Raw genomic sequence first — 21,908 nt, 5'->3', positions numbered from 1 at the left:
AAGAATTTATTCTTTCCTGCCTAGAAAAATCAGACTCCCATTGCAAACCTATCTTTCTACATTAGGACAGCAGTTCTGGACACAAAACCCAATGTAAACATAACTTAGCACAGAAGAAATTATAACTAATACAGTTTTATTCTGAATACTGCTTATTATGCCCTACATTAAAATGGTAGGTATTGAGAGTGCCAGAAAGGAATGACAAAGAATAAACAGATTTGTGTTTTAGAGAATTAAATGCAGGAAAGGAAAGATAAAAGAATAGTGGGTTTATATGCTAGGAAAGGAATGCCAGAAGGGAAAGATGAAAGGATAGGTGGTTTGTGTTTAAGGAAAGGAAAAGACAAAAGGATGGCACGGAAGAATGCAGACCAGTAGTTTCCAATATACACAGCCTGCAGGTCATCAAAGGCAGGGAATACTATTTCAAATTAATAGGACTTCAGTTAATAAGGTTGAACAAACAGACATGGAAAATTGAATGCCTGATAGTAGAGGACAAACGTTTCCAGTTAGGAAATAGGAGGTCAAGATAGTTTTTACCCTGTACTGTTAAAACAGCTGTAGTCTGGTGCTCTCCACAAACACAGGTGTAGTCCCCTGCATCCTCCTCGGCTATTTCATGAATCACCAGCTCTGCCTTGGTCCCTTCCTGCCTCATTTTGTATTTCTCACTCTCTTTGAGAATCCTCTGGTCCTTCTGCCACTCCACGGGAGCAGCCTTGGTGAGCTCACAGTGCAGGACAACCTCTCCACCTTCTTCTGCTTCCTCATTCTTTAGCTCGTCCTTAAAGAGTGGTGGCAGAGCTGAAGGATGCAACATGGACAAATGGTCAGCAGAAAACCAGAATTAAAATCGTAATTTCTTTTTCATGCTTGGGATTATTTCCCCTCGTGCCTCCCTTTTTCAGCCTATTACAAACATGCTTAGCTATCGCCAAGTTCAGAAACCCTGAAAGCATCCTTCTTCAAGTGTGACATGGTTTCACTTACCGTAAGGGATCAGTTCCCTGGGTTTCTATTGCTTTTCATGGTGAAAGAACAATAGAGAAAGATCCAGATCTTGGGTCAACAGTACTCACAAATAACACTGCTGGATACAGTACTATTTCACCTACACAGGTGTGATTTCTTGGAGGCTGGTATTGTTATTTTCTGTTTTGTTTTTACTAAAAACTTATAGCCCCATCTACATGAAATCAGCCAGATTTCAATATAAAACTACTTCTAGTTTTATTTTGAAGTTTGAAGGGCCATTACATGTAATAAGAATTTCAGGTTCTCACTATTTCCCATTTTGGAAATCAAAACCCAAAGACAAAACAACCTATAGGAAATAACCTTCAGGAAAACTAATAATTAACATTTACCCACAAATGTGCCTTGTGCCCAACTACTGCAAGTGGGTACAGGATACAAACAGTACTCCCCAAATGCCTCAGAAAAAGTCCATGTCTGAGAAAGCCTGAGGGGAGTCAGAAGTTTTTGGAATAAAGCTGGAGAGGACAGACCTGGGTCTCTTTGACCAAGTAAGTTCCTCCAAGCCAAGGACTGTTACTCCATTAAAACGGATACTCATTAATGAGAGAAGAGCAGAACATCAGGTAATGAGGTTATTAATGTAACACAAGGATTTATTTCCTGATTGGTTCATTGGGAGCTAGTAGGATAAAGAAGAGTATAACTGGTGATAACTTGTGGTGGTGTTATTTGTTTTTGGGGTTTTTTTTAATACCTAACTGTCAAGGTAGTCTTGATGCCCACACACAGAGGTGGAGACCCCTGCATCCTTCAAACCTAGTTTAGAGGTAACGAGCTCCGAAATGGTAACTCCTAACTCATTCTGCATGTCTGACTTGCTTAAAGAATCTGGTACCCCCAGAAGAAGCCGTGGCCAGGTCACACAGCACAGGGACATGTCCTCCGCCTTCTGCTGCCCCAACTCTCACTTCTCCTTTGAGCAGTGCTTGGAGAGCAGAGGGCCTGACACACCATACATGCGTGTTTTGGAGAAAACTGTGGTTGGCTGAAGTGAACCATGGGGATGAGGGGGTAAAAAGATCTGGAAAATGTAAATGTCCAAGAAGAGGTGACTTGGACAGAAAGAAACATCCTGTTTTCTCCTTTTAAAGGTGGGGTAGATTAGTAATGACCCAAACACTTGCCCTGAGCTAGTCTTTCTCAGTAAGAAATGAGCTATACATAGAAGGAAGAGAAAGGGGGAAAAAACAAAAGACAAGCTACTGACCCAGGGCAGAAACAGCTGAATTTCAGTGATATCTATCTATAGAACTATTTATTAGTTTTAATAAAGTCTTTTTACCATGAACTGTTAAGGTTGCTGTTGTCTTCTGGTCACCACAAACACAAGTGTAATCTCCAGCATCTTTTACTTCTAGGTCATGAATGACCAGCTCTGCAGTGGTGCCAGGCTGTCTCATTTGATATTTGTCACTTGCTTTGAGGACTTTGGACCCTATTTTCCACTGCACTGGAGCTGCTTTGGTTAATTCACAACGCAGAGAGACTGATGCTCCTTCTAGGACTTCTTCATTCTTCAATTCTTCCTTGAAAAGCACTGGCAGGGCTGGGGATGGAAAGTCAATAGATAGTGTATTTAAACTAAGACCTCTGCATTTGCGATCAGCATCATGAATTCTCAGCTGAAGTCCAAATCTGGCCAAGTCAGGGACTTTAGCCATTGAGACTGAGGTTATCACTATGATGATCTGGTAAAACTAAATCCAGCAGTGACAGTAAGAAAAGAAATGCTGAGCTGACCGGTCAAAGTACAACAGGCTGGATGGTTCAAGATGCTACCTAAAGAATTTATCACAGGGCCATACTCCATGGGGACAGGACATCTCAGCTGGTCTAACAGGAGCATTCCTAGGCACTATTCCCTTAAACTTACAGCATTGCCTTAAACTCCAGCAATTTGTCTGCACGGAGAAACAGTCATGTCCTCAGCTCCCTTTTCAGGAATATCAGACCAAAATTAAATGTCAGAACAAGAAGTTCTCCTTTTCTGAACACAGTTCCTAGGAAAAAGCCTAAAGCTGATAGGTGAACACTTCGTGCAGCAACAGGATGTTTCTGAGAAACAAAAAATGAACAGTCATCTGCAAGATGAATTTACCATTCACTGTCAGAGATGCCGTGGTGTGTTGGTCTCCACACACACAGGTGTAATCTCCCGCATCCTGCAGCTCTAGATCACAAATTTCCAGCTCAGCAAGCGCATTATCCTGCCGCATGATGTATTTTTCACTTGCCCTGAGCATTTTGTTTCCTTTCTTCCATGACACAGTTGCAGCCTTGGTCAGCTCACAGCGCAGAGTGGCTGTTTGGCTTTCCATGGCTTGCAGGTCCTTCAGTTCTTCTTTGAAAAGCGCAGGCAGGGCTGAAGGTCACAAAATGGACAGAGGACATTAAAAATGGTACGGCACACACAGGTGATGGGAGGGATCGGGTGGTACAGAAGCGGAGAACATTTTAGGGTGGAAAGAGTTTCCTTTCCTCATAATTCTGGGACATAGGACAAACCATTAGACAGAAACAGAAAAGCAGCCTGGATGCAACCAGATCTTAGAGAGCTTACAAATTTAAAAAAACAAATTCAGCCACAGGTGAACACACAACCAATAGCGATCAGCTGGTAGAGAAAAACACAATAATACAGATATACATATATGTTTTTTACCATGCACTATCAAGGCAGCTGATGTCTCCTGTTCTCCACACACACAAGTGTATTCTCCAGCATCTTTCAATTCTACGTCATGGATAAGCAGCTTCATGACTGTGCCCTCCTGTCTCATTTTGTATTTGTCGCTGATTTTGAGCAAACTGCTTCCCTTTCTCCACTCTACTTGAGCAACCTTGGTCAGCTCACAGCGCAGAGTGGCTGCTTGACCTTCTGTTACCTCCTCGTCCTTCAGGCTTTCCTTGATGCGTGCAGGCAGCGCTGAGGATGCAATGGACAGAGGGTCAAAATGGAGCAGCAAACACAGCCTCCTGGTGAAGGGCAGGGGTGGGGGAAGGAAAGGTGATGGCATCAGTGGGGAGCTGTCTTCAGGCCTGATCTCACATCTACTTTAGGGATCAGGTCCTAAAACCACTTTGTATTAGGAAATGGGATGAAGGTTTTTCCCTCAAATCATGAAATGCAAATTAATTCTCGTGACTATGACATGCAAAGTCAGACTCAGAGGAACTATGCAGAGATAACAATGAACATGGAGAAAAAATTAATTCAAACCCCAAGCTCGATAATGAAGACATCTAGATGAAATTGGTTATTTACCATGTACTGCTAAGGAAGCTGTGGACTGCTTATCCCCACACACACAGGTATAATCACCAGCATCATTCTCATTTAGATTATGGATCACCAGTTCTGCGGTGACATCCTTCTGCCTCATTTTGTATTTCCCACTAGGTTTGAGTACTGTGTGTCCCTTTTTCCACTCCACTGAAGCGGTCTTGGTCAGCTCACAGCGCAGAGTGACTACTTCACCCTCTGTGGCTTCCTCATTTCTTAACTCTTCTTTGAAGAGAGCAGGAAGGGCTGAGAAACAAAGGAGCAAATATTTTCATCATATGCAGTTCTTGGCCACCAAAAAAATGAACCTTGATGTTTACCAGTATCTATCCCTGCCTAGTTATTGACATGAGGATCATCTCACAGAAGGAAGATACTAATTTCTGTCATAGCCACAAAAGGGTCTCAAACAGTGGGTGTATTTGCTGATTGGTTTAGAGGTGTATGGAGAATAAAGAGCAGGAATGGGAAAACTTCCTGTATGGTCAAAACTATAACTTTCTCAGAGTAACTCAGCCCAGGAAAAGTGATAGAGCAGGTTACACCACGATCAGGAAAAAAAAATAAAGGAAAAAAATAAAAGGCTTTACCTTATATGTTAAGGATGCCTACAGACCTAGCCTGAGAGTTAGAATGAGGCTGAAGAGCAGAATCAGAGAGACGTCTTGAAAGTGCTTGGGTAACAATAAAAACGAAAAGAAGGACAATGAATCCATTGTGGAAAACTGCTATAAGACCCTCACACCAGGAAGTTCAGGTGCATCCTAACACCCCAGCCCTTTTGGAACAACTAATAGAATCATTCAGAGCATCTGACTGGATGGTAATGTGGTAATATGTACTGTGAGAGCAATAGGATGGGACGATGTCTACTAAGTTTTTGGAATGGGGTGGGGACCACTTTTGGATATAGAATATATAGGAAAGAACAGGAGAGGAAGATCTCCAAGTCCTGACTCTGACCAGCAAGAAATAAATATTTGAGAATACAGATGGGGAGGATAATTGGGCAGACAGCAATTATGAAGAAGGAGAGCTCATGGATTTTAGGACAAGTAATGATGGAGAAGAGCAAAAGGAAATTCTGTGGGCAACAAGAAAGCAAGCTTCAATAATTCAATAATTGTTACTTACAACCAAGCAGAAGCAAACTTACAGGACAAGGTAGTTTAAGAGAGTGGAAAGCTTCTTGAAGAAAGAATATGAAGGGCATAATTACACAGACTACCCCACTCCAAGGACCATCAGGAATAGCCTGCCTAAATCATGAATTGCTCAATGTCCTGAAACTCGAGAGACCTATAAAATATGGAAGGTTTAGATGAGTGCAAAAGAAATACTACAGAATATAGAGGCAAAACCAGAATGGACAGTTTCCTGGCATGTCTCAAGGTCAAGGTCAGTTCCCCATTCCTGGACTTCGTCACCTCATGGACAAAGAGACCAACATGAAAGAGGGGCTGAAAGGTAACAGTTGGACTTCACGGTTGGACTCGATGATCTTAAAGGTCTTTTCCAACCTATAGGATTCTCTGATTCTGTGATTCTGTAACCTGCAAAATAATGGTGATATTTGATATCTCCAGACACAGCTGAATGCTGTAGTTTTATCCAGCAACTGGGTGGTGACATCACTGATGTCCAGGAGCTTTCCATGTCCTCTGCTCACAGTTCAGCTTGTGGCTCTTGGCTGTATCAGAATATTAGCATGCAAATCCCAGGAAACCTGGCCAGCCTGAACTAGAAAGAAGCAGAAATAAAATGATGACATTCTGTAGGTAGATTAGAAGGAAGAAAACAACAAGAGAGAAGTTGGTCTACTAACTTTCAGGAATGTAAGCTGATGGTAGGTAAGACAAGGAAAGCTGAAGTGTTTAATCCCTTTTTCTTCTTTAATATTAAAAGTTAATGATAGCTAAGAAGTAATAGGAATTCTGGCTAGGATAAGAAAAAAACCAGACTAGAGAACATTTAAATAAACTGAATATTCTCAAAGCACCTTGGTGTGATGAAATTTGTCCTGGAATACTTAAGGTACAGGCTTAACCAATGTTAGACATTAACAGTTACACTGGAGAAATCAAAAAGAATGGGTGATATTCCACAAGTATAGAAAAAATGGAAACTCAGAGGTGGAAAAGGCCTCGCAAATTGAAACGCACACATTTATTTCTCACCACGTAAACCAAGAGTCTAAGCTCCCAGGACAGTCAAGAAAGATCCAGACAAAGTCAATGGATCCAATGGAGCTACCTGCTGACCAAATGTAAATGTCTGCTACCTGGTGAACTGGATGTCTCCCTGGCTTCCATTGCCTGTGTTGATTAGATCTCCATTGACAACAAAAGGAATTTAGGAACACTCACCAGTCTTGATCTACAAGCTGAATCCCACCCGAAGTGCTTGTGTCTTGGGAAAAAAGGGGGAGAAGAGGAAGGCAGAGAAAGGATCCAAGGAACTACAGCCATTTCAGCTTTACTTTAATTCTTTGAAAAACATTGTAGCAATACACTTGGTCTTGCCAAGAGCTTTTCTTTTGGTGAAGGAGTGGACCAGCGTAATACTTGTTGATATAGGTTAATGAACTTCAGTGAGAGAGAGACACAGTATACGCTGTACCCCTTGATTTTAGTAAAGCTCTTTAACGACAGTAGGAAGCACTACCAGTTTGGAAACCACAGTCAAAGAATATTCAACTGTGATTTACACTCACAATGAAAGAATGAGTTGAGCAGAGTTCCTCAATACTCTGGAGTCGAGTATTATTCAGCATTTGCTTTAGTGGCTTGGACTATGAAATGCAGAGTAGCCATTAACTTTGCAGATGGTCTCAAGCTGGGAAGGGAGAGAAGCTGAGAGCACTTTGTTAGACAGGATTAGGATATAGAAGATCTTGATGAAGCAGTGATGAAAAAATAGGCTGCAATTCAGCAAGAGCAGGTGCAAAATACTATATTTAGGAACAATCAACAACACAAATACAAGATGGGGAACAATAGGCAGCAGATCTGCAGAGACAGATTTGGGGTTACCAGAGATCATGGAGCAAATGCAAGTCAAAAAATGCACTTTTGATGTGAATAAACCAAGCATCATAATAGGGAAATATAAAATGGAGTGTCATATGCAAGACACATGAAGTCCTTCCATGCTACTCCAGTCTGGCAGAGCCTCAGATGGAGTGCTGTAGTCTGCTTTTGGCCACCACACTTCTAGAAAGATGTGGATTAACTGAAGATGATCCAGAATGCAACAAAGATGAGCTGAAGTCTAGAAAACATGACCTATGAAGAAAGAGTGAAAGGATTGAAGGTGCTTAGTCCAGAAAAGAGAAGACAGAAAGGAGACATAAGTTTTCAAATCTTTCAAACAGAGGTAAATAGCAAATATTTATTTCTACAGGATATGGGACAAGAAGTAATGACTTAAGCCAGCTCGAGAAAGACTTTTGTTGAAATTAAGAAGAACTTTCTGGCAGTATTGATGGCTAGGCAGTGGAATGAGTGTCCAGGGGAACTGCAAATTCTTCAGCACTGGAGTGAGGCTATGTAGACGTGATGGTGACTTGGGGCTCAAAGATGGACTAGATGACCCGTAGAGGTCCTTTCCAATTCTATTTTCCATGGTTAAATTGGAAGTTCAAGACTGAAGCCATCCTTGTTTTATTGGTAAATATCAAGATGAAAAAGTCTGGGCAGTAAAAAGAAATCAACTCATTGACCTACTGAATGTCCAGGTGAGAAACATGGCCAAAACTACTTCCTACTGTCCTATGTTAATAGTGGAAATAAAGTTTCCCTCTCTCCCAAGGAAAGTTTGCAGATGAATTTGACTGAGGACTGTGAAGCACTCTCACACGATAATGCTGAGTATTGTGCAATAACAGAATACAAATTTACATGATCCTTGGCCAGAGTTATATAGAAAAGTTGCATTCAATCAAGTTTTGTTTGCATTACTTAAAATTATCTGTCCTAATGTAATCCTAATGTAACTTGAAATCTAAGATTGCTCTTTTTAAGAATTATGAATGCTCCTGCTGCTCCATCTCTCTAAGCTTAAGTCAAAAGTAAGTAAAACAGAAAAAAACCCGCAAGCTTGTGGCATCTTTCAGCCTTCAGTGTGGTGCAAAGCAGTATAGCTGTGCACCAACAAGAGCAAGGAGAAGAACACAGGGAAAATGTTAGTATAATCAATGGAACTACAATTCTAGTTAGAATTAGATAAAAATCACAATAAAACCAAGAAAATCTGTTACCAACAGAATTAATGATGGCAAGATTAGAGAAAGAACTCATTGCGTGTCAGTGCTGAGGCTTCCAGAGGGAACAGGAGAAACATCACACAAAAAATTTCTCATTTCTGTTTTCTTTACCATGCACTGTCAGCGCTGCAGTAGTCTTCTTGTCTCCACACACACAGGTATACTCCCCAGCATCCTTGACTTCTAAAGCATGGATCAGCAGTTGTGCTGTAGTACCTTCCTGTCTCATAGTATATTTTTCACTGGATTTGAGCACTTTGTGTTTCTTTTTCCACTCCACAGAGGCCGCCCTAGATAGCTCACATTGTAGCGTGGCTGTTCCACCTTCTGTGGCTTCTTCACTCTTCATCTCTTCCTTGAAGTGTGCAGGCAAGGCTGAGGGGTTCAAAATAAGCAGAACGTATGACCATGGCAGCTATCCAAGTAACTATTTATCTGTGGTCTGCCAACCACACGTGACAAGCAAAGCCTTCCCCAATCAAATAGGATTGATAACCACTCTGGGAAACGTATGATGGTGACCTCGGAAAGCTGGAGAACACCTTGTTCATAAGTCAGAGCTTTTTTTATGGTATGGTCTATGGCATGAAATGGAGAACCACACCAGTCTCAACTTCAAACTCTTCAAGACTGAGGCCTGCCTTACTTTGGGTATTGCCTGGCACAATGGAAAATAAAGCCTAACTAGAGTGTCTAAGTTCTAGAGTGTCTAAGTTCTATTGCAGCGCAAATCATTACAGAAAAAGTTCATAAATGAAAGTATATCTGAGGCATCAATCTCACTTTTCCATGAGATTTCTCCTCAGATAGTGGTCTAGCAGAACTTGACTGTCAAATTATTCTGACACACTGAAAACTGTATCAAAAATATCTCATCACCAAATTGTAATATTCTCAACTTTAGGATTGTAACATCTTTACAACCAACATCACAATAATATGATTTTCCTTTTTTAGCAACTACTCACATGAACGTCAAAGGAATGTTTTAGTATCACAATGAATATCTGAAATTTTTGCAACAAATACCTGACCTTTGCCTGATACTGAACAGTGCATTCCCATGTTTATGCCCATGTCCAACCACATGTTGCTAAATTCATCAGAAACGGGGCTGCAATTCAAAGTTGATCCTACTATGCTCTTAAAAAACCAGCTGGTTGAAAATAATACACTTAATTTGTTTTGGTTTTGTTTTTTTTTTTTTTTTTTTTTACCATTCACTTTTAGCGCAGCAGTGGTTTTCTGATCTCCATAACAGCATGTGTAATCTCCAGCATCTGTCAGATCCAAATCACGGATCACCAGCTCAGCAGTTGTGCCCTCACATCTCATGGTGAATTTGTCATTTGGCTCCAGGGCTCTCTCTCCTTTCCTCCATTCCACGGCAGCTGCAGGCTTGTTCAGTTCACAGGAGAAAGTGGCCACGCCATTTTCTGTGGCTTCCACGTTCTTCAACTCTTTTTTAAAATGTGGAGGAAGGGCTGAAGATCACAGGTGAAGAGAGAGCACTTCAAAACTGAGGAAATACTGCATCTTGACTGCTTCACTGGATTAAAACCCTTTAATCTCTACAAGTTTTAGAATATATAGTACCTGAGAGGCAAACTATGATTCCAAGGGCATCCCTGCCTCATGCTTTGCAACACACCACGTTCAGCATGTCACAGCTGAACTGGAAATCAGTGTTGTAAAACTGTAATTTCACTACTGGAAGGTACGCTTTAAAGGCATTTTAAGGTCTAAATAACAGAAAGCTGACCCCAAGCTTTCAAGGAACTCCGCACAGCCCTGTCTTAAGATCAGATGAACAATTAAAATGAACACTATGTTTTTTAAAATTCCAGGCTGCAAGGTATCATTCTCACCTGCCTTTCTCAGTTGTTATCATAACAGAGCAACTTTAAATTCCATTCAAGAAAAACAAGTGACATCTCGGTGATTGCCTAGAGAAATTAATTAATGGAAATACTGAAAGTGCTATTTATGACTTCACCGAGGTCTTCATTATCTGCTTCCAGATTCCATTAACATGAAAGAACAGGGACAGAAAAGGCTGTATGGTGCTATTTCTCAGTCCTAAGAGAAGGACTTTCAGTAAAAGAAGGACTTTCAGTAAAAGATATTCCCAGTGGCTGATACAGCTGTCATAACAATTTAAAATAATAGATGGGATCAAGACCACTTTGTGATTCTGCATGAGATCACAGATGGCAAAGCAGAAAATCCCTATTGAACTTATGTATTTTACCATGCACTGCCAGGGATGCAGTAGTCATCTTGTCTCCGCACACGCACGTGTAATCTCCCGCATCTTGTTCCTCCAGGCTGTGGATTGTCAGCTCAGCAATGGTATCCTTCAGTCTCATTTTGTACTTCTCACTAGGCTTGAGAACCTTTCGCCCTTTCCTCCACTCCACCGGAGTGGGTTTAGTTAGCTCACACTGCAGAACAGCCGTCCCGTTTTCTGTGGCTTCCATATTGATAAGTTCTTTTTTGAACAGTGCAGGCAAAGCTATGGGACGTAATATAAACAGAGAGTACATCAAAACCATTAACCAGACCTTGAGGAAATTAGGACTAGGTCCTGAGGCCAGTCCTTCACTATTACAGGAAAACAAATCATATAGTCTTGAAAACTGCATTTATTAGAAAACTCCTGCAGGATCTCACAGGGATAATTGCCACCATGACCTGCCTCTAACATTGACTTATGCAGCATGCTCATCATTTCCCAGCTGATTCCAGTAGTCCTCTCTACCTATTTCAGTCTGAATTCATCTGTCTTGAACATTAATGACCTGACTTTTGATTGAAAGTCATTGCCCCGGATGACGGCACTGCTAGCTGGAGATCTCTACCTTTCCTGACACCATAATTTATCTTTCTTGTTCAGAAAAAAAATTAGTAATATAACTCCAGGTGCACCTTTAAGCCATAATTTCCGAGGACATAATGGCTCTAACATCAGGAATACAGTGTTTTTTTCTAGCAGCATTCAGCATACTTTGTGGTGTGCCACCAAAGTAAAAAGGAAATGACTTATGCAGGGAAGAAAGTCCCAGCTCAGAGGAGGGGAGGAACAGAAGTACCTCCAGCTGGGAGAAAGAAGAGGAAGCAAAAGTGTGCAGAAAACCTGAGAGAAGAGAGTTTTGCCTCCACAGTTTTGCCCCTGTCCTTAGAAGCATCTTATCCTTAAGATATATCTCAAATAAAAACTATTCTTTCATCTATTGGAACTATATAAGAACTGTCTCTGCTGGAGAGGCAACCAAAGCTTGTCACTATTCACCATGGCAGAGACAGGAACAAAATCTGTCTCTCTACTCCCTAAATCAGGACCTGCAGAATAATGGTTTGGGGTTTTTTTGGAAAGTAGTAGTTCCTCGGCAGAATATATCACAGTCCCACAAAGGAGGACAGTCATTCATTCCTGACTGGGAAAACCTCTCACTAACTGAACTCAGCGTTTTTTAAAGATCATTCTTTCAAGTTAAGCACCGAAATCCACTGACATCAGTGAGACGCAAGGACAAACCCTCTGAGAACAAGCTTGCTGCTGGAGGTCTGCTCACTTTTGGCCTTACACACAGGTGCCTTTTCACTTTTAAAAAGTGAAGACTAAGACGAGAAATTCTCACAACTCTTCTTTACTTTGCTATAAAGCCACTAGTTTCAAACTGCCAGACACTGGGAGATGGGATGAAACAGCCAGCAAAGCAAGAAAATGCTGCAGAATCAAAACATCAAAGCAAGTGGGAAAGAGACCTCTCGGAGAAAAGGGAGCTCCCTGAGATACTGCTATGATAACAGAGAAGGGCTTTTTTACCATGGACTGTCAAGACAGCCGAGGTCTTCTGATCTCCACACACACAGGTGTATTCTCCTGTATCTTCTACCTCCAGATCTCGGATCAACAGCTCTGCAGCGGTATCTTCTTGTCTCATCCTATACTTATCACTAGGTTTGAGTGTCTTGTCCCCTTTTTTCCATTCCACCGGGACCCCGACCTTGCTCAGCTCGCAGTGCAGAGTGGCTGTTGCACCATCTGTGGCTTCTCTGTTCTTCAATCCTTCTTTGAAAAATGCAGGCAAAGCTGAAGGACAGCAATATGAGCAGTGAGATGTAACACCCCAAAGAGTTAAAATTAACCATCGATGTTTAATTTTTTTTTTTCCCCTCTTATCGTGAACTGATTTATCAATACAGATTCTCAATAGTCTCCATGAATCAGTATGAGGAAAGAAATGTCATCACCAGGAAAGTACTCAATGCTTGCAGTAATCTGTAGAGCTATTTCACATGTAGTCTGCCACAAATCAATACAGACAGAAGTAGAAAACCAAATTTTTTTCCTGTGAAATTTCAAGCAAAAAGAATAAATACTAATTTGAAATTTCTGAAAAAAAATTGGGTTTCTTATATGACTTTTTAAGCCATAATGGGAGGATGTTTGCTATGTTTTCACATACTTGAGCAAATGAAAAGACATTGTCCATTAAAAAATGAAACACTGGAGTTTCATTCTAAATGTCAGTTTGAAATGAAATTGTTCATTTCAATACATGGTGGGAAAACAAGCATTTTCACCTGAACTGACATATCCTTTCAAACATGTCAGTTGCAGTAAAAATCAAAGTTCTCCCTGGGAATGGTCATCCCTTAGAAGGTTTGGGCTTGCTTTACATAGGAGAGTAACTGAATGCAATGACAACTGGCCCATATGTATAAAAGCACCTTGTTGTGCCAGGAATGGAGTATGGGAATAAGATTCCAGGGAATAACCTAACCTTTGGGAATTTTATGAAGCCTTAAAATCACTAAGTCATGGTCCCTTCGAGGCAACCCATTTTATTGGGCTTGAGCATAAGGGGGAGTCTAATAAATGAACTTTCAAGGGGAAAAGCAAAATGATGGACCCTAATTAAACCAGTAGTGGCAGTCTGGGTTGCCTATATGTTTCGCTGAGCTTGCACACTGATACCCCTCTTGTGCCATGCACCCCGGACGTACTGACGCCAATGGGAGCGTCACTTCATTGGCATCAGTGAGCTGTGGGTAAGGGTCTGGCAGAAGGAAGGAGATGGTAGGGTAACCAGGTGTCTCTCCAAATGAAGAGAGAAAACAGGATAGTTACTTTTAGCACGTGTCTTGTTTTGTTTGTTTTACCATGTACTGTTAAAACTGCCATAGTCTGCTGGTCTCCGCACACACAGGAATAATTTCCAGCATCCGTCGTCTCTAGATTTCGGATTATAAGCTCAGCAACAAAACCTTCACGTTTCATTTTATACTTGTCACTTGACTTGAGGGTCTTGAAGCCCTTCTTCCACTCCACGTTAGCAGCAGCCTTGTTCAGCTCACAGTGCAGAGAGACACTTTTACCTTCTGTGGCTTCTTCATCTGTCAGTTCTTTGGTGAAAAGAGCAGGCAGGACTGCAGAGTAAATGCAATATGGACACGGCATCAAAGCTGAGAAAGCCTGACCCATAATCTACTACTCTCTTCTCTTATCTCCCTGAACCTGCATGTCACTGAAGCCACAAGACCTTCTTCACACTCCAGGATTTTGTTCCAGCCTCTAACGTTTCAAGAGATTTCAGTCTGATTTTTAATTTTTTGTCCTCACACTTTAAAACTTGCTTTAAAAGCAAGCCTGTCTATCTGCAAACTTAGCTTACAAGTCATCTGTCCTTTACTTTATATGCCGTAGAATCAAAGGGGTAAAATTAGAGGCCGTATTTCAATATGAGACCCAAAGCATTTTGTTTCCTTCGAGAAAAACAGCGTTCTACAGAAGTGCCTGATTCATGGCACTGTCTGTATTTTTAGAAATAGAGCCCCTTGAAACAGAACAGTTACAAACATGCTGTCAGCTTTCTGAAGAGACAAAGTACATGCTTTGGAAGAGTTAAGCTAAAATTGGTAAAAAAGGGCTGGGAATAGCAGGAGAATAAAAAGGCAATTTTTCATTAAGATAGTTCTTGTGTAGCATCATACATTGATGAAAACTTGTTCCTCTTAGGAGCAACAAGTGTAACAGTCTAAGTAACAAAAAGTAAATATTATTCCGACTTTTAGGTCAATCCCTATGGGAAAACTTTTAAACAAGCAGCTATACTGGACTAGGGAGATTGTGTTGAGTTGGGGACCTGTACTCCACTTGTCATTTGAACATAGCACCTAGGAAGACAAACAGCACATCAAGAGGGCATCAGGTGAAAGGAGAGAAAGAGAAGGAAAACAGGACAGAAAAATGAACCAGCAGGGGGGATGACAGAAAGTATACAGGGACCAGATGAAACATGAGAAAAAGAAGAAGAGAGTTTGGAATTATACAGGTGTACTTGGGGCATGTGCTGAGAATTTCTTTTTACCATTTACTGTCAAAGCAGCCGTAGTCTGTTGATCTCCACACACACAGCTGTAATCACCAGCGTCTGCCAAATCCAAATCCCGGATCATCAGCTCCGCAAAGGGACCTTCCTGCTCTATTTTATATTTTTCACTTGGCTTGAGGACCGTATTCCCCTTTCTCCACTCAACCGGGGCTGATTTGCTCAGTTTACAGTGCAAAGTGACTGCCTCCCCCTCTGTAGCTTCCTTGTTCAACATTTCTTCTTGGAAGAGGATAGGCAAGGCTGAAGGATGCAATACCAACAGAGAAGGAATCAGCACTAGAACGAAATGAACTGGACTCTGCCATGAGTTACTGGGCTGCAGTGTATACATTTAACCAAAAATGCACTACTGCGAGGTGGATACAGTTGAAAGGGGGGTAAAACCTCCTAGAGTAGAGAGAAATAAATTAGAGAAAACAATATACAACATAGCTGTGCTGTCTCAAAGCAAAAAAAAAAAAGCACAAGGGAATATTCTCTAATAGGGTGACTCTTTGGTACCACAGAGCCACGAACACGAAAACTCTAAGAAATCACACTGACCAAGCTTTGGATGACCAGCAAATGCTGTCAAACACACTAAGTTTGGGGCTTAATGAGCAAAATGGGTAGAACAGTTACCATTCACTCTCAAGGCAGCTGTTGTCTTCTGGTCTCCACACACGCAGGTATAGCTCCCAGCATCCGTCAAGTCTAAGTCTTGGATAATCAGCTCAACAAAACGACCTTCCCGTCTCATTTTGTATTTGCCGTTTGGCATCAGCACCTTCCCGTCCTTCCTCCACTCGACTGAGCCCACTGCCTGGCTCAGCTCACACTGCAGCGTGGCTGTCCCGCTCTCGGTGGCTTCCTCGTTCTTCAGCTCTTTTTTGAAACGGACTGGCAGGGCTGAGAGATGCAGAATGAAAAGGGATTGCAACCCAAGACCCTGCCCAGATCTCTGGTCAGAGGCTGAATTGTGATTTATGGTATGACCTAAGCCTTATTCCAACACCCTTATCCTTAAGCACATCCTGCCTTTTTTTATGGATGGTAAAAAAAATTCTCTAGTAAATTGTTCTGTGGGAATCAAAGTACATGTGATCTTGATTGGGATCATGCATACAAATGACAAACTCATCATCATCATGAAAGGCGATGAACCCTCCTTAACAGAAAATCCCAAGGAATCTTATGTTTCCATACTAAATCAGGAAAACATACATGCACGTTAGCACCCTTCACTTGAGGAAAGGTAGGAAGACAACACAACACACACACATCCAACATTGGAAATAATGAAAGCTGATCTTGGATGGAGACTGGGGAAAGGAGTGACATAGCAACATGAAAAAGTGGAAGGATGAAAAAAGTAGAAGCAGGACATGAAGGTAGGTGTTGTGAGGGAATGTACAGAGAGGAGGAGGCAAGAGATGGACAAAAACATTCCAGAGTTTCACAGGTTATTTCTGACTTTTTACCATTCACTGACAAGGCTGCTGTGGTTTTTTGGTTCCCCACTACACATGTATAGTCTCCAGCATCCTTTGGGTCCAGATCGTGGATCAGCAGCTCAGCCACCGTGCCCTCCTGTCTCATCCTGTACTTGTTACTTGGCCGGAGAAGAGTGTGCCCCTTCCTCCACTCCACAGGGGCCTCTCTGCTCAGCTGGCATCGCAGGGTGGTGGTCCCACCCTCCACAGCTTCCACGCTCTTCAGCTCTTCTTTGATGAGCACAGAGATGGCTGAGGAATGAAGCGTTCTCATTTTACTTTAGGAGCATCATTACCAGCTGGTGATCTCATACGGGACTTAAAGCCAAAACAAATTCTCTTGGCACAGCTAATAAGCTCTGACCTACCTGCTTGTCCAGGACTCTACTTGACTTTACAATAGCACACCATGGGTTTGGGAGGAAATAAAAACACCACAATTATTTCCCAGTAATTAGAGTATTGAAGTAATTACCCTTCTGCTGCCCAAATGCTGTTGGTCACAGACGCATGAAAAACTTGCTGAGAAAGTGCAGAAAAGAATTGCATGTTCTTCAACAAAATGTGTAGCTGAGGCCCTTACCTCCTGGCTTAGAGCTCAGGCAAGTGCCTCTATCCAGAGCAGAAAGCAGAACAGTTATTTTAGAGGCAGGGAAAGATACCTTGTTATCAAGGATATTTGTTTTAGCATCAAGTTATTGTCCTAGAAAATAGAGAACATAATGGACCCAGCGAGAGCTGCCTTTTGTTTAAACTGATCCCTTTTTATCTTAATTCTCACTATAAATGTGCAGGAGCTAGAGCAGGACCATGGCAAGAACAACAACAAATGGTCACAAGCAGGTGTCTTATTCCTACCATGGATTTTGACTTGGGCTGTGGTCTGCTGGTCTCCAGTGTCACACGTGTATCTTCCTGCATCTTCTGGCTCTGCATTATGAATCACCAGCTCTGCCACTGTCCCCTTCTGCTTCATTTCATATTTGGCACTTGCCTGGAGCGTGGCTTCTCCCTTCTTCCACACCACGGTGGCATCAGCTTTTGTGAGTTCGCAGCGCAAGGAGACAGATTTCCCCTCTTCCATTTCCATGTTCTCCAGGGCTTGTTTAAAAAGGACAGGCACAGCTAGAACACAGAACCAGGGATTAGGACATGCCCTCTTGACCTGCTGTACAACAAGCGTCCCTTAAAGCTAGTCCTTTTCCAAATGAGAAGAGCCACCCTAGACCCTCCCTTGGCTATGTAACAAAGTGATTCTGCTTGGGAGCAGGAAGAAATCTCTCCCCCAGATGTTATCATCTCACTGGGATTCCTAGGAGTATGGGGGAAGTTTCTCTCATCTTTAATAAGGACACCTTCAGAGTCCTCTGAGCATCCTCCCCTAACAAATTCCCTGCTGCTGCAGGGCTCTGTGACAGTATTCATGCCTTATATCTCTCCTGCTTTCTGCTCCAGCACATACTGCTTTTGCTATACTACTAAAGGTACTATATTTGTTTCATGGCATTGGGGAATGCTGATGGCATCTGAGGGCCTTTAAAAAAGGATGCTTTGGGGAGTTTGGGGGTCTAAACATTAATCAGAGACTGGACTTGACTTACGTTTTCATGTTCTTCTTGTGCTCCCATGCTCCTGACCTCCAACTCTAACTCCAATCGTAATCACAGCCATGTAAAAAAGCTGATAGGTCAGGAACTATGGGTAGGGTATGTAGGGTATAGAAAATGAACCCTTTGCACTTACTTATTTTCTGTTCAGTAGGAAGTTACAGATTTAAAATCCCAGACACATAACGTGAGATTACATGAATGAAATATATACAGGTGCTTACAAGTATGCAATACTACCATTAAATTTCACGTATGAATTTGTAGGTGGCACTGCCACAAAATGCTGTGAGGTTTTTGTAATAGAAGATCTATTAAGCAATGCATTAAGAAAGCATGGCAACGTATCTAACTCTGCCTACCATTTACTTTCACCCGAGCAGTGGTCTTCAGTTCCCCAGTGCTGCAGGTATATTCCCCAGAGTCTATCGATTTGACATCTCGAATAATGAGCTCTGCCACAGTACCACACTGCTTAAATTCATACTTTTCACTGGCATAGAGAACAGTGTCTCCTTTCATCCATTTCACTGGGGTATCAGGTTTGCTGAGCTCACAAGTCAGCTTGACTTGTTTTCCTTCTTTAGCTTCTTCATTTTGGAGCTCTTGCTTGAAAAGGACTGGCATTTCTGAAAAAGAACATTGCAGATGTTGATTGGAAATAACTTTTTCCTTTTTGTTTCAGACTTTGCTATTCAAATAGAAAACCACAGGAATGGAAAAGCACTAGCAAACAGTAAACAGATTCTTACGGCTCACATCTGGCTGCCAGCACTCTACAGCAGCAAAAGATATTTGAGACCATATGCTTTTTTTCCTTTTAACCACTGTCTGTACTATTGAAGACATTGCGACTATTACTGTTGTCATTACTAACATTAGTGGCAGATGCTGCCCTGCTATTAATGACGCAAACAGCGCGTTGCAGATGGGTGGTCAGAGCTGGACCACTGGCACAAAAAACATAAAACTTTACTGAGGTCAACTTGCACATAACACAGAGGACACAAATGGCAAAGCACTTCTGTCATTACCAGCAGTATTGATTTCTCATGATAAAGAACCCCACAACATATTTTGGTCAGACGTGAATACAGACTTAAAAACAGCACAGAGCATACACAGAGAGGAAAGCACAGCTGTATATGAAAGGGTCCCTGTGGAGATTCCTATGCAGGCTCTATCACAGCCTGGGATTCAAGGCTTTAAGGTGAGCTAGTGTAGAGAAGGCACTTATTGGGAAAAAAAACCCTCAACTGAAGTGTTTTGCCTTCAGGTCATGAAAAAAACCCAATTTCTTCCTGGCTTCTGCTGTCTTATAAATATGCAAGTCAGCTACTGATCCGTGATGCAGTTGTCCTGTGTCCTGTGGCTGTTGAAAAACTACAGCCTATTCTTTTCCCCTTTTACGTCTAGTTTGGGACACTCAGTGTCACATGGCTACTGACTTTTTTTTTTTTTTTTTTTTCTGTTTTTACATTCTGCTGTTCTGTTGTGACCCTAATAGATAAAGGAAAGCTACAACACTGTAATTTGTGGTAGGCATCCTTATGTCTTGACTCCTTCACATCTACCGGTGACCTGAACCCATGTGTTTAAATCCTGCATCCATCTACACCCTTCTTTGTGAAGGGAAAAATGGAGCTGTTGTTCAACACTCATTATGTGGGTTTTTTTTCTAACAGAAAAATTCCTCTTCATTATGGGTCAGATCCAGGTCCTACTAAAGTCAACATAGATCTTTCTTTTTTGTATAACAGATATTGGGAAAGCATCCTAGTACTAATGAAAGACACAGCAAATCTGGACCATTAACCATCACCTCTCTTCTTCATTACATCGTCAAGGTCTTCTCTTTCCTTGCACAGCAGATCTCAGCCTGAAGTTGTCTTGTTTCTTTGTGCTCTAGATAAATACTGTGAGCATCTTGCCTTCCCTCTTCATGCTCTGAGGTTCAGGTTGACTATTCCAACAACCCAAATGCTTTTTGTTCACGCCGACTTCTCTAAGCCAGGTGCAGCTTTCGATCAGCCCCTCCAGAGCATGTTAAGAAGAGCTGCACGCAGGATATCCACGGTCAGGCTGAACCCAGCCTGTGCCATTAAGAGCCTCCCTGTATCTGCTCGAACCTGCCCATGTGAACGAGCAATTTTGCTCACAGGAACCAAGCTCCAACCTCAGGCTGAAGCATTGACTCAAGACAGGCTGGAGCAATTATAACGTGGGTAGCAGGTGAGCCTGGTTCTGACACGGCTCAGACCCAACACTTACCTAACGTACGTGGTGCTTACCCAAAGTGCTCAAGGCAGTACATTCAAGTCTCACGTGTCTAAGACGACAACTTTTGCTCCAGCTCAGACCACAACCCCTCAGATAGCACCTCCTGCCTGATCATGATCTTTGGAATAAAAACTTTGGGTGCACTACTCTCAATAAATTTGGCTGCCTAAAGCAATTACCCAGACAAATGTGGGTATATGAGCTCCCTCCTTGGAGAGAGACAGCAGTGGAGACAGCTTCAGAAAGTGATTCATCCTTTCTCTGGATTACCTTTTAGGCTAGGTGGATCTCCTACAGAGATGCCCACTGTTCTCTACTGACCCATTGCTCTCTGCTCCAGAGAGCTTTAGGCACTTAACTTTCACAGAGCTAAATCAGGTAAGATGAAGGATTTTCCTATTTCACATTCCGTCACCTCTCTTGGTGCTGTCCCAGATGATTTGATGAAAACCTCTGCTGCACTGTGGTGCAAAGACATGAGGTTCCTTTTCAGTATAGTTTCACATTTTTATCATTTCAATTTATTACTCTGACCTCGGTGTTAGATAACAAGTTAGGACCCAAACCATCACTCCAAATGTTCTTACCCTTGACAGTAATAACCGCACTACTTTTAGCTGCTCCAGCCTCACACTCATATCTGCCACTGTCTCCTTCTTCTGCCCTGTGAATGACAAGCTTGGCTTCAAATCCCGACCGGCTGATGTTATACTTGGAAGAATTCCTAAGGCTCTTCCCGTCTTTGCACCACTTTACAGGGCTGTCTGATTTGGAGGTTTCACAGTGAAGGATCACATCCTCTCCCTCAGTGACTTCAGTATCAACCAGCTCCTTTGTGAAGATGCAGGGCTTCTCTAGAATCACATAAAAACCGTCTGAGATGTTTCAGAAGAGGTGCGGATTTTCAGATCACAAGTAATCTGTGGGATTTACATCCAAGATTACTTGTATCAAAATTACAGGTCAAGGTTAGTAACAAATAATTTGGTGTTCATGACTATAAAGCCCTCAGGAAGGCACCAGTCATGCCATAAAATGTTGTTTAGTAAATACCTAACACCATCTGGGAGAAACTGAGAAGAAAATGCGTCTGTTGAAGAACATAAATAAGATCTCTCTCGCATCTCGCTAAATATGAACAAGATGGAGACATGATTTTCCTAAGCCTTTTTACATGTAAGCTGATTAGTTTGAACCTTCTAACTGAATGTGGAAAAGCTAATTCTGCATGAAGCGAGGTGCAATACAGGTTTCTCAAAGCCAGTCATCTAGAGCAGGTCTCATCTCATAAGTCATCTAAAAACCAGGTAGATAGCTCAGACTGGTCATGTAGGCTGTCTCTATAACCGCTGGAAGATGACAGACGCCTCCAGAGACCAGATGTTCACTTCCAAAACAGGTCATTAGGACAGAGAAGAAGAATGGCTCCTGGAAGTGCTTGTCTCTCTACACAGCTTTTAGAAGTAGCCTAAGCTAGATACCAATAGCTAAATTGGCCAAAGTACATCTTATCCCTCTCAGCTTAATGCTTTTTAATCCATAAAAATCCAATCAATC

The 21,908-nt window shown here is 42.0% G+C and overlaps 1 protein-coding gene across 3 annotated transcripts in view; it reads right to left on the bottom strand.

The window, feature by feature from the left end:
• The window catches only part of OBSCN (obscurin, cytoskeletal calmodulin and titin-interacting RhoGEF), a 200,088-nt gene that overhangs the window by 99,177 nt on the left and 79,003 nt on the right, over window positions 1-21,908 (bottom strand). For all 3 annotated transcript variants that reach the window (XM_075492235.1, XM_075492232.1, XM_075492233.1), the window contains 16 exons: window positions 20,939-21,205; window positions 18,434-18,700; window positions 17,323-17,589; window positions 16,453-16,716; window positions 15,614-15,880; window positions 14,969-15,232; window positions 13,761-14,027; window positions 12,421-12,687; window positions 10,843-11,106; window positions 9,809-10,075; window positions 8,703-8,966; window positions 4,310-4,573; window positions 3,707-3,970; window positions 3,143-3,406; window positions 2,327-2,590; window positions 547-810 (listed from right to left, as the gene is read on the bottom strand). In XM_075492235.1, the coding sequence (XP_075348350.1) occupies window positions 547-810; window positions 2,327-2,590; window positions 3,143-3,406; window positions 3,707-3,970; window positions 4,310-4,573; window positions 8,703-8,966; window positions 9,809-10,075; window positions 10,843-11,106; window positions 12,421-12,687; window positions 13,761-14,027; window positions 14,969-15,232; window positions 15,614-15,880; window positions 16,453-16,716; window positions 17,323-17,589; window positions 18,434-18,700; window positions 20,939-21,205 (4,245 nt within the window). The remainder of the gene's footprint in view (window positions 1-546; window positions 811-2,326; window positions 2,591-3,142; window positions 3,407-3,706; window positions 3,971-4,309; window positions 4,574-8,702; window positions 8,967-9,808; window positions 10,076-10,842; window positions 11,107-12,420; window positions 12,688-13,760; window positions 14,028-14,968; window positions 15,233-15,613; window positions 15,881-16,452; window positions 16,717-17,322; window positions 17,590-18,433; window positions 18,701-20,938; window positions 21,206-21,908) is intronic.

The sequence above is a fragment of the Mycteria americana genome, chromosome 2, assembly GCF_035582795.1.
Source record: "Mycteria americana isolate JAX WOST 10 ecotype Jacksonville Zoo and Gardens chromosome 2, USCA_MyAme_1.0, whole genome shotgun sequence".
NCBI lineage: Eukaryota > Metazoa > Chordata > Aves > Ciconiiformes > Ciconiidae > Mycteria > Mycteria americana.
This window is presented reverse-complemented; position numbering and strand designations above follow the sequence as displayed.